Here is a 16,055-nt window from a genome sequence, read left to right as displayed (position 1 = left end):
GTCCGAGTTGAACATACATCAGATATGTAATCCTACAAAGTTTAATCCGTCAACAAAAAAAAAAAATCAGAAAAGAAAAGGGACCCTTGTGGTGTAGTTGTTAGAAGCTGCAACTATACTTATTTTACAACAAAGCACAAGAACAGGGCGTCCTTTCGTATTATGTATTTATTGACTAAGACTTTTATTTTCATACATAATAGAAAAAACTACAAGAAAGTAGGCCTTTTTGGCTTTTCATATGAGTGGATCCTATAAGATAATGGTGCCCGGAATATAAAGAATCTTACTTTTAAGTGGCATGAGAACCACCTTAAAATAAAAAGGTGAAAAAGTTATCCACATCTAAATAGTTATGGGATGAGTCACTGTTTTAGGCTGCAAAGACATATTCTTATTCCCAAGGAAAAGAAAGAAGGCAAGATTGACTCAATTGTGTAATGGCCACTACGCGTTTTGCTTGAGGCTATGTTGTTGGGGCAGGTAGCTTATTGGATCCCTTTCCTAATACAAATATGCATATTTGCCTCACTTACCCTGAACAAAACAGAACAAACATAATAAAGGAAACAATGAGGGCCTGCCTTCTTCATCATCATCATCATCAAGTTATAGTTCCTTACTTCTTAATGCTAACATAATTCCACGGGGAAGAAATCAAAAGATTCAAGGATGCAATCTAGGGCTAACAAGCCGAGCAGTTGATTGTTCAAGCTTGGTTTAAGAACTCAACAAACTTCAAGGAAAAAAAAAACATGTTCAAGCTTATCTTGTTTGTGAGGCTAGCTGATCTCAAAAGACATTTAATCGAGTCAATTATGAGCCGATCTCGAGTAGCTTGAATTTCCCATACATAAGTTGAACAAGCCGAGTAGTAGCTTTCATATGGCGGTCCCATCTGGAAGTGGGAACAATCAAGCTTGGTTTGAAAACTTAATGAGCCTTAGTGAAATGTTCAAGCCTGGTTTGTTTGTATGACACACCAATCTTGAATGAGCTTTAACTTAGTATGAGCTCAAAATTGAGTAGCCTTGTTCGTTTATTAGCGCTAGATGCAGGAGAGTGAAGGGAGTTCAACCATTTCTCTACGCCTGCCTCAACTAATGGCTTGATTTGCCTATCCACTAGAATCGGTCCTGTGTACATGCAACAAATAACTTCGGATAACTTTCAATTGATCAATTTGTTTTCGACATTATATTCAGGCAGGCTACAGACAAAGGGCAGTGTGTAACAGAAGTTCCAATACCTAGTGGTGTGGTGAGACACTGAATCAAATTACTGTTATGCTGTGTGTTCTAATTGTATTTTACTGTCCTTGCGCGTTTGGCAATTCGTTAAATGGATGCCGGTAAGGGTGTCAAGTCCGAGATGTGCCTAAGTGCTGGATCCATATAATTTCTATCTAAAGGATACATAGATACGCCAAAGTATTTGAATTTCTTCATGCATTTCTTTTATCTTACTAGATAAATATTTACAAAATGCCTTGCAGAATTTCATGCATAATATAAGAGTTTCATGCATAGTTCATAGTAAATATGAACTACAAGATACGCCTGCTAGGTGAACGCCAACTAAATATGTCAGAATGGTCCAACATGGGTATCTTGAACATGTGAAAGGATTACATAGCATGGGTTTTCTGTATGAAACTGGGCAATTTAGTGTTGTTGGTGAGACATTGGCCAAATTACTGCAGCGGATAGACAATGCTAAACTCTTTTTCCAATCATAAATATAGAAAAATTAACCCCCGTGTAAAGGTCTCATAGCATATTTGTGTTCTATCTAAAAGTCATCAACAGAAAGCCCTCTTGCAGGAGTTCTAGCTATGAAATACTTGCTACACACGTTTCTTAAGGGCAATGGGATAGCAAACATCCGGCAAACCTGAACATACTATCTGAAGATAAGAAACTTAAAGGAAACCAGGGGAAAGAAAAAGATAGGGTAAGGGAGTAACATATTGGAGAAGGAACTGATTTTCAAACGGCTTTGACGAACACAAGCCTGGACGATGGATAATAACAATCTAATCCCAAAAAAGTTAGAATTTTGATACGTGTTTCACAAACCGCAACACAGTCAACAGACTCAACACACATTAACATAATGCACTTTCACATATGATTAGCAGTTTCCATTCGCAAAAGCAGAAAAGGCAGACCATGCTAATAGGACAATATCAATGAGGGGAGCGCCACTCCAGTTTTTTTTTTTTTAAACGGAGTGCCACTCCAGTTGTCCTGCCTTAGAAACGCAAAATGCTTCACACAAAAGACAACTAAAAATCGCAGTTGAATAGCCAGTTGTCCTCTATGACACAAGACGAATGGTTTATAAATCACCAAAGACCACTACAATCACAGTAGAAAAGTTTAGAGCCAGTCATCTATAATGCAGTACTGTTTTTATTTTTATCTTTTAAGTCCTCCAGGAACAATTAGATTTAAAAAAATCGACCGAATGAATATTTTCCAAATTAAACAAGAAAATTATATTCAATATTGTCTAGCCCTTGTCCCTATTACTTGAGGTCAGCTACAAAGATTTACTTCCTCCCACTCAAGTATATTTAAAATTTGAATTCCAAGGTCATATTCATCTGTTCAACATTAGACAAAAAGGATAAATATTTGACCTCAACAAGCCCTTGTCCCTTTTACTTGAGGTTGGCTACAAAGATTTACTTCCTCCCACTCAATTATATGCGAATTCCAAGGTCATATTCATCTGTTCCATTTTTAGTAATCAAGTTCTTTCCTATTGCCTCAACCTATCTTCACCTCAGACTTCTACTATTCCAATTACCACCCTCCACATGGATCAAATCACTCGTTGCTAATAAATTATTCACCTCAATACTTTAAGCTGATATGATTTGAAAAGTCAGTGCTTATCTTTCCAATCAACATCAGATCATTCCACTAGTTTCTCAAGATTTTAAAGACAAAAAGCGAACTTCCTGAGTATTTAAGCTACCTTAAAATACTTGCATAAAAATCTTCCAGGAATCATCCTCCCACTAATCAGTGTCTAATGCAAACCAGCTTCCATGATGATCGCCTGTATGTGTAGTAGTTAGTACATGCATATGGTCCATTAGAAAGTCAAGCAAACTTAATGAATATTAGACAACCATTCTAAAATTGATGGATATAACTTATAAGCTAATCACTTTAAAGATAAATAAGTTATTTACACCCATTATTGGATTTGTTAGCAAAATTAACAATAGAGTAACACATGGGGAGCGGGCCAAGTTCATGGTGAAAGTTTGAATTAAATCGGGTGGGCCTCTATCGAAGATTGATCAAACGGGTGAGATTAGATTGTAACATGGCATGGTTGCACTTGATCTGCCCTCCCTTTCGTTGGGCAACGGACTCCTAGATTTCAGGGCGGTTAAGAATCTTAAGATTTCAGGGACAGGTGGCGTTCACAGATGGCTTTTCAGGCATCTTCAGGAGATATTCCTTGTATTTCGATGGGTGTAAAGCATTATCTAGCGATTAAAATGGTAGAAGATGCGAAGATCGAGTCAATTAGTATGAGCATTGATCAGCTTAAGACAGTTAGTGGATGAAAAGAACCGAGGCTAGGCCCTGAAAAAATAGGAAGAATTTCAAATGAAGACGGGTTCGAGGCTGTGGCAGCCATCTGGGGGATTCAATTGAGGATCATATATTTTGCATCTCCAGGAAAAAAAGAAACTAAATTTTACGACATGGGACACGTGTCATCTATTTAGAGCCCAAGCATGCCAAGTTTCAGGCTAAAAGAAGTTACTGTACATATCAGCACTCAATAGGTGAATCTAGGGTAGGCTTAGAGCTTTGCACCTCAAGACTCGTTGTCAACTTCCAAATTCAAGCGTCTCAGCTTTCCAATTTATTTTTGAGTTCCAACAAATTAAATTACTTACTTTTAACTTCTAATTCCTACAATTAGCTAGCATTTCTTTCATTTTAGCCTAGTCTACAATTCTTCTTTGACTGTCAATACTTCTGTTCTACTTGTATCCAGCAATAGAGCAATTTGTTTAGTTGTGTTTTATCTCTTTCATTTCCAAATTTGTTCGTTCAAAAAACTATTTTGGTCCCTAGTTTGTCATCATAAGGTAATGAGTTCTTTCCTATTGCCTCAACCTGTGCCCTTCTCAAGGTTCTTCTATTCCTATTACAACCCTCCATGTCGACAAAATCACTTGTAGTTAATAGATTATTAAGCTTCAATACTGACTAATATGATGTGAAAGTCCATGCTTATCTTTCCAATCAACATCACATCATTCCAATAGTTTCCAGAGATTTTAAAAGCAAAAGGTGAACCTTCTGGGCATTTATGCTAATTTATACTTCCAAATTCAAATATTCTCACACCAAATCTTCCACAAACCATCCTCCCATTAATGCCAGTCAAATGGAACCCAGGTTCCGTGATGATAGGATACGTGTGTAATCCATGCATAAGTACAACTAATTTGAGCTCGAAAGGCAACCAAACTAAATAACCATCAGTCGACCAATCTCAGATTCGTTGATATAACTTATACGCTAATCACTTTTAATGACAAGAAGTATATTGGATAGACATTTGCAGCTTGCCTTCTCTGACCCTAGCATAGAATAGATTTTTTCAAAGCGCATTCCAATTAAGACTAAGATGGCATTCAGAAAAGCAAGTAAGCAACAATTCTTGTGTGAATTTAGTAGCTGGTAATTAATAACCATACTTACAGTGAGAAAGTTCTTGCACCCATATGACCCCACTTTTCCTGCAGTCTTAGTCCAGCAAAAATGTTACACGCCTCTCTTATCATCTCATATCTGTCATTACCCCAGTTCTAAGCATGTTGAACCATATCTGTTGCCTCTTCGGCATGAGAAAAGCAACCACGTTTCATTCTAAAACATAGTTAAGCTGGTTCCCAAATCAAGTTAGTTCTATCACCATCCACGTTTTCCATCTCGAGCCTCAGTTGATCTAATTTTGCATAAATATCTCTGTTTTCAGGGTGGTTTTTGTTGCTTGCTACAAACTTATGGGTCTTATTATCAATCTCAATCCAACTGCAACCTGCTTCTTTATACATATTTAAGTCGTTCATTATAGTCCTTACCTTGGAAGCCTCATCAAACAGTCCCTCCCTGGCATATACATTTGAAACAAGCATGTAAGATCCGGCTTCTTTTGGTTCTAGATCAAGCAAACGCTTTGAAGCCATTTTCCCAAAATTGAGATCCCCATGAACTTTGCAAGCATGGACCAAAGTTCTCCAAAGAAGTGGTGAGTCTGAAAATGGGCTTTTGTTCATCAAATCCATGGCTTCGGAGAGACACCCAGCTTTCCCTAAAAGATCAACCATGCAAGAAAAATGCTCAAGTATCGGCCTAATCCCATATTTCAGCTCCATTTCCCTGAATAAGGAAAACCCATAATTCCATAAACCCGAGTAACTGCAAGCTTGAAGAACAGAAAGTATTGTAATTTTGTCCGGAAGAAATCCTTCACTTGCCATTTCTTCAAACAGCAAAACTGCTTCTGTACCTTGCCCATGGATACTACGGGCTGAAATCATGGCATTCCAAGATACTGAATCATGCTCTTTCATATCGAAAAATATTCGTTCAGCATCTCTAATACTTCCACATTTGGCATACATTGTAATTACTGCATTACTTACGGTTAAATCACCTTCAAATCCTGCTTTTATCGCATTAGCATGAAGACTTGCCCCTCTAAGTAGGCAAGCTTGATCAGCAGATAAACTAAGGAGATGGGAAAAAGTTACTGAATCTGGTCTCAATCTATCCAATCTAAGTCGATTAAACAAATGCAACACATCTTCATCACCTTCCCCGTCTATCTTAGTAAATCCAGTTAAAATCGCATTGAATGATGCAGTGTTGGTGACTGGTAGACTATTGAGAAACGAATTTGCAGATTGAAGTTTCTCACATTTGGCATATAAATCAATTAAAGCAGTCCCCACATTAACACAAGAGACCATGTGAAGTTTTATTGCTAACCCATGGATTTGAAGTCCCAAGTCTAAATTCTTGCACTCTGAACAGCCGTAAAGAACGCAAGACAAACTATTAGAATCCAACTTTATTCCACGTTTAACCATTTCTGAAAACCCAACAAAGGCCCTGTGGCCGTGGCCATTTTTCACATACACTGATAGAAGAGCAGTCCAGGAAACCAAATTCCACTCCCCCATTTCACGAAACATACTCTCAGAGTCTTTAACCAACCCTTGCCTACCATACATTGTGATAATAGCATTTCCAACCGAGGTTTTAACCACCAAACCATGCTTAATAGCAAGTCCATGTAATTGCCTGCCTTCCTCTAAACCAACAGCTCCATTACTGGCACTTATCACACTGGAAAAAGTATACTCACTTGGTTCCAATCCACTTTTGAGCAACTCAATAAAGACCCAAAGTGCTTTCTCCCCACACCCTGCATTCACATACTCCGAAATCATTAAGTTTAAACAGCGAACATCAATGTCCGTCAACTCATGGAACAATCTCTCTGCATCATCCAAGTGGCCACTTCTTGAATACATAGACACCAAAGAAGTTCCAACAAAGACATTCTGAAAAAACCCACTTTTTATAGCAAAACCATGAATTTGTTCACCACAAATGATCTCATTCTGGTTTTCAACCCCCCGCAAAATTACCGACAAAGTATGCTCATTCAACTCTTCCTCGGATTCATGCATACAATGAGTTATTCTAACAACAGACTCAACGTCATTAACCAGTGAATACCCATTAATAAGAGAAGTCCATGTGATAGTATTCCGGTCAAGCATTTCATCAAACACCTGTTGTGCATCATCCAATCTGTTGAATTTCACATACATGGTCACAAGATTATTGCCACGAAACACGTCGTTTCGATAACAAGATTTGGTTAAAAACCCATGAATGGCCTGACCCAGACGAAAATCTTGAGACCCAATTGACGTTTGGAGTAACAGAGGCCAGTTATCATTGTTCAAGAAGAATTTATGTTTTTGTTTTCTATGTGGAGGATTCTTGAAGGCTTGATTGTGTGGATTTTTTGGTTTGGGTGGACGGAAGGAGCGGTGGTGGGGGTTTGGGAGGGGAGGAAACAAGGTGGGGAGAGAAATGAGGGCAGGCATAGAGTTCTTTCAAGTGTTTGAGAAATTGTAGGATATGGGGCAAATATGGCTTCAATAAAAGGCCTTTTAACTGTTGCAGTGCTAGAGTGAAAAGATTTCATATAAGTCATTTTGAGATCGGTTAATCTATAAATAAATAATGTTCAGTCTTTCTATTGTCAGTCTATCGGATCGACAAAAAGCACACAATAATATAAGAAAAACATGTATTTATGTGTGTTTTTTTATACTTTTTAATATACATTTATATATTTATTATTGTTCGACTGATTTTAAAATTTTCCAATAACGTTTGAATATTTTTGCTCCATGAAACTCGTTAGAGTCCCTCACCATCAATCAATGCTTTTGATATTTAGAGGTAAGCAAAGGTTATAGAGCTAAAATATTTGGTCTATAAATAAATAACGCTGGAATATTTTTATGAAACTCATTACGAACTGGATAGAGTCCCTCAATCTAGGCTTTCATTATTAGGGGTTTCTAAGGTTATAGAGCAAGATCAACACTAAATAAACATCTTTCTCTCTGTCGCGGACAAGTGCTTGGTAGGCCAACAACCCAGTAGACGGAGCACTTGACGAAAGAGCGGCACATTGAGCCCGTATGAGAGATTGGCCCCGCTCCGCTTTCTTAAAGTAAGGACCACTACGGGAAGTAAAATTAAGGACCTATGGAAGTCGAGACTTCCTGGTCAATATTGGATCAAACAATAGGCGGTCGTGGCACTAGTCTCTTTTTTTTATTAATTCAATACAATAGGGGAAAAGATCATATAATTCCCTACCAAGACAAACTCTCAACGGATTCTCCGCGCGCTGAGCATAATTTTCTTGTGCGCCTTTCTCGTGGCAACAGAACAACATGGAAAGACCCAGTCGACCTGTCCAATGCTCAAGGACGAGCTTTCTTTATTAAACCAAACTCGAATAAGTTGTTCAGCTCGTTCAACTTACGGTGTTTACAAAATTCAAGCCACTTGAGATTTGATTCATAATTGGCTCAATTAAAGCTCATTCTGATATCAATTCGTCTCATATACAAACTAACTTTGACTTAGTTTTAAAACTCGTTAAATTTTCAATTCAAAACTTGATTGTTCAGCCCCTTCAATTCGTTTATCAGCCCTTCTCTTTTATCTGGATTAAGCTTTGGATTCGAGCGGGAGATCCTGTTTCTGACCTCCCAAATTAAGTTAGATAAGATATTTTGAACTTTAGCTAAAAAACAAATTGAGTTATTGGGTGCCACTTTTTAACACATGATTAGTTCGGAAATAAAACGTATTAGATTGTTAACCACTAATTCATTTAAAAACTTAAATCATTAGTGAAAGAAGTAACTTATTATTTATACTCTCAACAAAACGTTACACCACGACAGCCCGACCGCGTTAAACAATACAGTCTTATTACTTTGCCATATTTAACTACCACGTATGCGATCTTCAAAAAAAATAAAATTACCGTGTATGCGGCAATTCATGTGGACTGAGCGCATGTATTTCATGGCAACAATCAAAGAATACGGTTCAATGTTAAATTTTCCAATGTTCGATTTTATTTATATTTTCATAATCATGGAAATTTGGATATAGTTTAGAGTATTTTTTCTAATGCGCTGCACTGGTTCAATTCATAATTTTTCAGAATTACTAAAACCATTGTATATTCAAGTTTGAGAAATCTTATGCTTGGCCAAACTGATACACCCCAGTCCAGCCCGTTGAAGCAATTTGCCAAAGGGAGGATATGATACAAATGACCTTTTAACCATCGAGGGGTTGGTTTGTTCATGGAAACTCGGGTATGGTTGGACAATACCTAGGTTCGAATTGTAAAATTTTATTAGACGAAACATACTCCTAACATCATCCACAAGTGGTGAGATGTTAGCTTAATTTGGTCTCGACATATGTGTGGTGAAATCCCCTACAAATAAAGTTGTGGTACGACGGAGTACAATACTCACCAGAGGTAACATGATATTATACCTGCAACACTTCCATTTTTCGTGCCAAAACAATAAAATGACTTTTGGGCCTAGAAACAATTCATTACAAATGGGTCTTTGGGCCCAGAAACGATTCATTTCCATAGGATTGAAGTTCGAGTTTTTTTTTCTTCGGTAAACTGATTGAAGTTCGAGTTGTGATTTAGGCTTGGGGTGGGCATTGTGTCGTCTTTCATGCTGTGTCATTTCGTGTTTGTGTCAAAAAAATTCAATCTTAATCCAATCTGTTTAGTTTTTTGTATTATCGCGTCATGCCATAACCGATCTTAACTTACTAATTTCGTGTCGTGTTATCGTGTCATTTCATAAATACACACTCTGCATTGTGTCATGTTTGTGTTATGTCATCGATGCGTTTTACATCCAAAACATTAGTCACCCATGGGGGTAACAGATTAACAGGCAAGAGAGACAAACTGATCATCGATAATTATTAATGGAGAAATTATTCATTGCCCTTGGGGCAACACCTCACTTTTGCCACATGTTGCCTTCAATCAATCAAAATTTGCCTAGTGGGTAAAGTAAATTTTTATTCCCCTCTGACACCCCACCCTCGACCCCACAGCACTTTTTCCACATTTTTTCCGGATTACCCCCGGCTCTCCCCCACAGTTGCCGTTTTAGTTTAAAAAAAAAAATCAAAATCATCCATTTGCAATCTTATGGAACAGAAACGTAATTATGAGAGCCTTAAAGCCAAAATTTAACTATGTCTCTTTAGAATAATATGATCAGAATAAAAATATCTACACACCCGTTCAAACGGATTAAAAATATCTACACACCCGTTCAAAATATCTACACACCGTTTATATATTAGAAATTATGATTAAAAAATTAAGTACTTCAATTTTTAATCCATTTGAACGGGTGTGTAGATATTTTTATTTTGATCATATTATTCTAAAGAGACACAGTTAAATTTTGGCTTTAAGGCTCTCATAATTACGTTTCTGTTCCATAGGATTGCAAATTGATGGTTTTGAATTTTTTTTTAAAACTAAAACAGCAACTGTGGGGAGAGCCGGGGGTAATCCGGGAAAAGTGTGGAAAAAGTGCTGTGGAGCCGGGGGTAATCCGGGAAAAGTGTGGAAAAAGTGCTGTGGGGTCGAGGGTGGGGGTGTCAGAGGGGAATAAAAATTTACTTTACCCACTAGCCAAATTTTGATTGGTTGAAGGTAGCAGGTGGTAAAAGTGACGTGTTGCCCCAAGGGCAATGAATAATTTCTCTTATTAATGCTAGCCCATCCATGGTGGCTGGGGGATCATGCAAGCGCGAATATCAATTCCCTAAAATTAAGAGACAATTCTTTAAAATAAAGGTACTTCTCTTTTATATGGAATCTAGTGAGAGATAGTAAAACGTTACACCACGTTAGCTCGACAACTTTTTTTTATAACCGAGAAACAGCCTTAGAGTCGAGTCATAATTGGACACGACTACGCAACTCAAACCTCGGGGGAATTAGCGCGGTTACATCAGTCATGTCCCCCCACTTACTATCAGGGTACTCACCCACCATGTACGTCGCAATTTATGTGGGCTGACTGCATGTATTTTATGGGGACAATAAGAGAATGTGGTTAGAATTATCTTCACCCGTCTTATATCATTTTGTTTATGTCATTGTTGATTTTCTTTATCTTTTAGTAATCGTCGAAATTTGGATATAGTTTAGAATATATTCCAATAATATGCTCATTGGTTCAATATTTAATTTTTGCACAATTACAAGATTTCTCCAATAAAAAGAATATTTCAATTATTCAAGTTTGCTGTTGTCATCAATTATGTGGTCGACGCAGTCCGTGGCGTGGTCAAATAAATCTTAAGCATGGCCGAATTCTAAAGCCTTCTTCCCCCAGTTCAGCCCGTTAATTGACCTTTGGACCAATCAATCGTGGAAACTCAGACTTGGTTGGAAAAAGCCCAGATTCGAGTCTTCGAAAATCGAAACCCTAGGGTTAAACATATTCCTACTATCACCCACAAGTGTGGGATCTAAGCTTCGGTCCCGACATATGTGCGATAAGATTTCCTACAAATAGTGGTGTCGTGTGATAGAGTAATACTTCCTGGTAGAGATGACATGATATCATACATGCGCGCAGATCCATTTTCGCACCAGAAAAAATCGAAAGACTTTTGGGCCTGGAAACAATTCATTACGGATGGGTCTTTGGGCCTAGAAACGATTAATTTCCAATAGGATTGAAGTTCGAGTTGTGCTTTAGGCCTCAGGCCACCCAACATAATGTGCCAAATTGGATGAGACATGAGACTTGCTTCTGCTTCACAAAACAATTGCATTGACGCATTTTTAATCCAAAATATTAGTCACCCGTGGTGGGTAACAGTTTATCATTTGCGGGGCGATCAAATGTCCATGGCGGGTGGGATATCAAGCACTATGTCAACCAAAAATTCAAGGCTAACTCTTCCATATTGGTTGATAACTATCCTACGAGCACAAAACTCCTACAAAGTAAAGTATAGTTTCTAATCTTGCCAATGTGGGACGAAAACTTTTGAATTGTTTTTTTTTTTTTTAAATTAACAACCACTCGATCAGGTGTTGGCCATAAGTGTTCTACAAAATTTATTTAATGGGTAAGAATCATAAGAAAATCCAACTGCAGCTACACAGCTCCAAGTGGGGATTGGGTACGTATTTTCATGAAGAGTAGTTGAATTTGGTATTGTTCCACCTTGAGCCACGAAAACCGCGTGCACATGCATGAGCGGAAGCGTAAAGTGTCTCTTAAAAACTTCATAACCATTAAAATTCGCAAGAACTATCCAGATCGTGAAGAAGGCCAAACTGAAAAATTATGCGACCGTATATACGTCGTTACACTCAGATACCCATTTGATCCAACTTCAACAATGGCGTTGATACCCATTAAAAGAATGTATATGTATGAATACAGTGATTTAATCTTTGTAAACGTATTCGAGTTTGTATACATACACGCATATTGACTGATCATTTGGGGTCAAGCCCTCAAGAGTCAAGACGCATGTTAACATGATATATTTCCTTTCGCTTTCATAAATTTATGATCCAAACAAAGCCATGTTTCGTAAAAGTACCAATTAGAGGTCTCCAATGGAGCCTAGGGGGGACCATTCAAATTCTCCATTTCATGGAAGAGCCAAGAGGAAGATACATTATCGGGGTCCAGTGGAACTGGATGAGAACATTTCAAAACAAATCCACTTGCAGTTTTTGATCGAGGCTCATCAACTCAAGAGACCCCACAAAGGGAAAGTTGGTAGAAGCTTCGTCCATGTGCGTTTTGAACTGTCAGTGGGGACCAGGGGACGGAATGCGACCGTAGGGACTGAGGAGGGAATGGGAGAGAGCGGTGCAGATCGTTCGATCCAATGGCTCATTTCAGCTATGGCTGGTCTTTTAACTGAGTAATGGATAGTTCAGATTTATTTGCGCTCAGATTTGACTCAACCTATCTGTGCCGAAATGCCGCTCTACATTAGTTCGGTAGGAAGCTGCCGAGCAACATCCCGGGTCAGACTGAGGACTCCCCCAATCCTACTGCAGATTAGCCCGTAATTAACACAGTGACTTAATTAGTGCCATAATGCCTCTTACAGTCACAATAGATGGATTTTCTTATTATTTTTGTTTTTTGAAAAATCTATGTTGTAATCTTACTTTTTTATTTTTCTCATATCGAGAGCAGTTAATGATAAAAAAAATCTAACACAAAATTAACTTAAAGTTAAAAAATCTTCAAATAAATAAATTAAGCCAAAAGAGCTTAAAGGGGCGTTTCCTCTGACCAAAAATTTAGAATACTCAATGAGTGTAGCTACATAGACGTGTTTGACAGACTCCATTGCAGTGGATCAAGGTGCATGCCAGTCATTCCTTTTTTGTTTGAGGGCTTTGAGGGAGGTTACGTGTAAAGAAATTTTGAGACCCCCAAACGAACAATGTCTGAGTGGCACTGAGCACCATTTGGCCGGTAGTGACAGAGCCAGGATTAAGACTCCGGGGGGCCGACTTAATAGACATATTTTTTATCGGAATGTATACTTATTATATCATAAATTTTTGCTTTTCAATACATTACATTTCTCCACTGAAATTATTCTAGCCTAATGATGTTAAAGCATACCAATTATTTTGTTTTTTTCTTTAAGCTATTTCAACCGTCACGTGCTTATTTTTTATTTGTGAAAAAAATTGAGAAATGAGAATGTAAAATAACCAATTTTTTATCAAATCAAACCAAAATTATTAAGATTATAAGTAGCTATACATACGCGAATAATTACAAAAATATTTAAAATCAAATATATACAAAATAAAAAATTTAAAACTCAGACGCTTGGAAGGTCGAGACCGGGGTCCGGGCCCCTACACAGCTCCGCCCTCGTTGGCCGGTGCTCTAAACGCACCCAATAACTTCTCAACAACTTGCTTGATTTCTCCTTTCTTGGGGTCCACAGCCCACACTTTTTCTCAGCCAGCTATACATGGCCTGTGATTCCATGCAAGTTGGGGTAGCGGCTGGTGGGACAAGTTATAACCCACTGAAAACTGCATTAACGGCTCCTGGGCACCCACACACAACAATGGAGTACGAGAATATAATTTATCTTCTTGCTGTATGTATAAATAAAAGGGAAATTTTTATAAATGGTCCCTCTAGTTTGCATGAATTTTCATTTTCGTCCCTCTAGTATCAATTGTGTTACTTTTAGTCCTATAATTTGCATTCTGTCTCAATTTCGTCCCTCTCGCTTACGGCGTTAATGAAACAAACGGAATTGAAGGACAAAATTGTCATTTCTCCTCACAGAGGGACTAAATTGAGATTTCATGCAAACTAGAGGGACCATTTCTATAATTTTATTTTTTACTTTTGTTTTTGTAAATAAATTTAAAATACATCATATATAATATATTTTTCATCTCATTTTATATTGAATAATAAAAAATATGTTGAAAATTTTTAAAGTTTTTATTATATACATCACAAAAAATATGAGAAAATTCGAAAAACAACCCTTATGTTAATCGTCTTGGTCTTGTATTTTTTTTTAAATTGAATTTTCACTATCGTTATTTTTTTTGTCACATGATTAAAAAGAAAAAGTTGTTCAGTAGTATTTAGAAATCTTGTAATTGTGTTTAATTAAGCAATGAAACACTATTAAATATTAAAAGATCAAATACATTAAAATATGCGTATAAGTATATTTATTTTGGGACTTACTCATAAGATCACTCATATAATAAATAAACATGGATTTTAAACATTTTTTTTATTGGGTGAAAAAATAAGAAGATTATAAGAACATGATACAAAGACATTAGCTAAGGGGTTGATTTGTACATTTTCTAATATTTTTGTAATGTGTAATGAAATATAAATTTTTCAATATAGTTTGATTACCCAATAAAAAATAATTCAGTTGTCAAATATATTGCTTATGGTCTTTTTTATTTTATTTGCAAAAAACGAAAGTAAAATGTAAAATTTTAAAAATAATCCCTCTGGTTTGCATAAAATTTCAATTTGGTCCCTCTGTGAGAGAAAATGACAATTTTGCCCTTCAATTCCGTTTGTTTCATGGATGGCGTTAGGGAGAAGGACAAAATTGAGATGGAATGAAAACTATAGGGTTAAAATTGATACAATTAATAGTAGAGGGACGAAAATGAGAACTCGTGCAAACTAGAGGGACCATTTTTATAAATTTCCCTAAATAAAATATATTCTGGCTGGTGTCAAAATGAATTTGCCGAAAATATTTTATGAATCGCTACCGGGTTAAAAGTAAAACAAAAACACAATGTTGTTGATGCGCCAGGTTGATCTCATTGGCACAGTCTCAAATCTAAACCATTGAATTTAACTCATCTCCTTTCTCGATCTAGATCTATTGGTTTGGAAAGTGCAACAAATTTGAAAACACTGAAATTATTATTGAATTTGGCACGGAAGATGAATTTCCCCCTTTTGGTAACAGCTTTACCATATGGGTATTTAGAGCACCACTTTATCAAATATTTTGTCGAACTTTAATTTTGACGGTCTAAATAACTCATGGGTGTACTCGCTCTTAGATACTGACAAATTGTTTCTTGCTTAGAGCACTTGGTTCAACAATTGTGTAGCTGCAGTTAAGTGCAATGAGGTCGTGGATTCGACTCGGATAGAGAGGAAGTTGAAACCCTTATGGGATTGGATAAAGGTTTGGATCAGTAGCACAAATTCTCCTAACATATGAAAAAAAATAGATAGAGCGACAAAGTAGAAATTAAAATTTGATATTCAAGGCAATTTGGGGTGCCTTGAAATATCTTTATTGTGTAATAAGTGAATCTATTTCGGGCAAAAAATTTGGGTTTTAACATTTCTTCCAAGGTTCAACCCCTATTTTAAAAAAAGTTTTGTCAAGTCGGCCGTGACTAGCTTGTGTGATGGCCTACCAAATTTGACCATTCTATCATTTTCACCCCCCAATTCTGCGTCCCTTCCTCATTATGCAACTTTATTGATCAAATCTTTTATATCTTTGAGGGCCCAAAGATGGCTTCAAATTGGCATTAGAATAGCTTAATATTCTCCTTTCTTGCTATACAAGATCTGCTAGTGGCAAGAGCTAGGCAGTACCACTTTCCCACTTATCGAAAAAAACTGGAGTACCTAAAACTTTATCCGGTCTATCAATTTCGAAGTTTTAAAATGAAGCGAGGTGTGCGTAAAATGGACAAGATATTCCATTATTCGAAAAGAAAAAGAGAAGCGGTAGCACTAGTTCATTGTGAGTTTTCATCCACTAAATCAATTGGATTTAAATAATAGGACTATTGAATCATTCCTTCTAATACCA

The 16,055-nt window shown here is 37.0% G+C and overlaps 1 protein-coding gene across 1 annotated transcript; it reads right to left on the bottom strand.

The window, feature by feature from the left end:
• Nucleotides 1-2,841: 2,841 nt before the first annotated feature.
• LOC131319561 (putative pentatricopeptide repeat-containing protein At3g01580) lies at nt 2,842-7,253 on the bottom strand. The gene is made up of 2 exons (XM_058349874.1): nt 4,743-7,253; nt 2,842-3,069 (listed from the first exon to the last, which is right to left on the bottom strand). Exon 1 carries the CDS (start codon nt 7,166-7,168, stop codon nt 4,922-4,924), a length of 2,247 nt encoding a protein of 748 aa, XP_058205857.1. The 5' UTR covers nt 7,169-7,253; the 3' UTR covers nt 2,842-3,069; nt 4,743-4,921.
• Between the last annotated feature and the right edge of the window lie 8,802 nt (nt 7,254-16,055).

This window comes from Rhododendron vialii, chromosome 3a (genome assembly GCF_030253575.1).
Source record: "Rhododendron vialii isolate Sample 1 chromosome 3a, ASM3025357v1".
NCBI lineage: Eukaryota > Viridiplantae > Streptophyta > Magnoliopsida > Ericales > Ericaceae > Rhododendron > Rhododendron vialii.
Note: the sequence above shows the minus strand (reverse complement) of the source record. Positions and strands in the feature narration are given on the sequence as shown.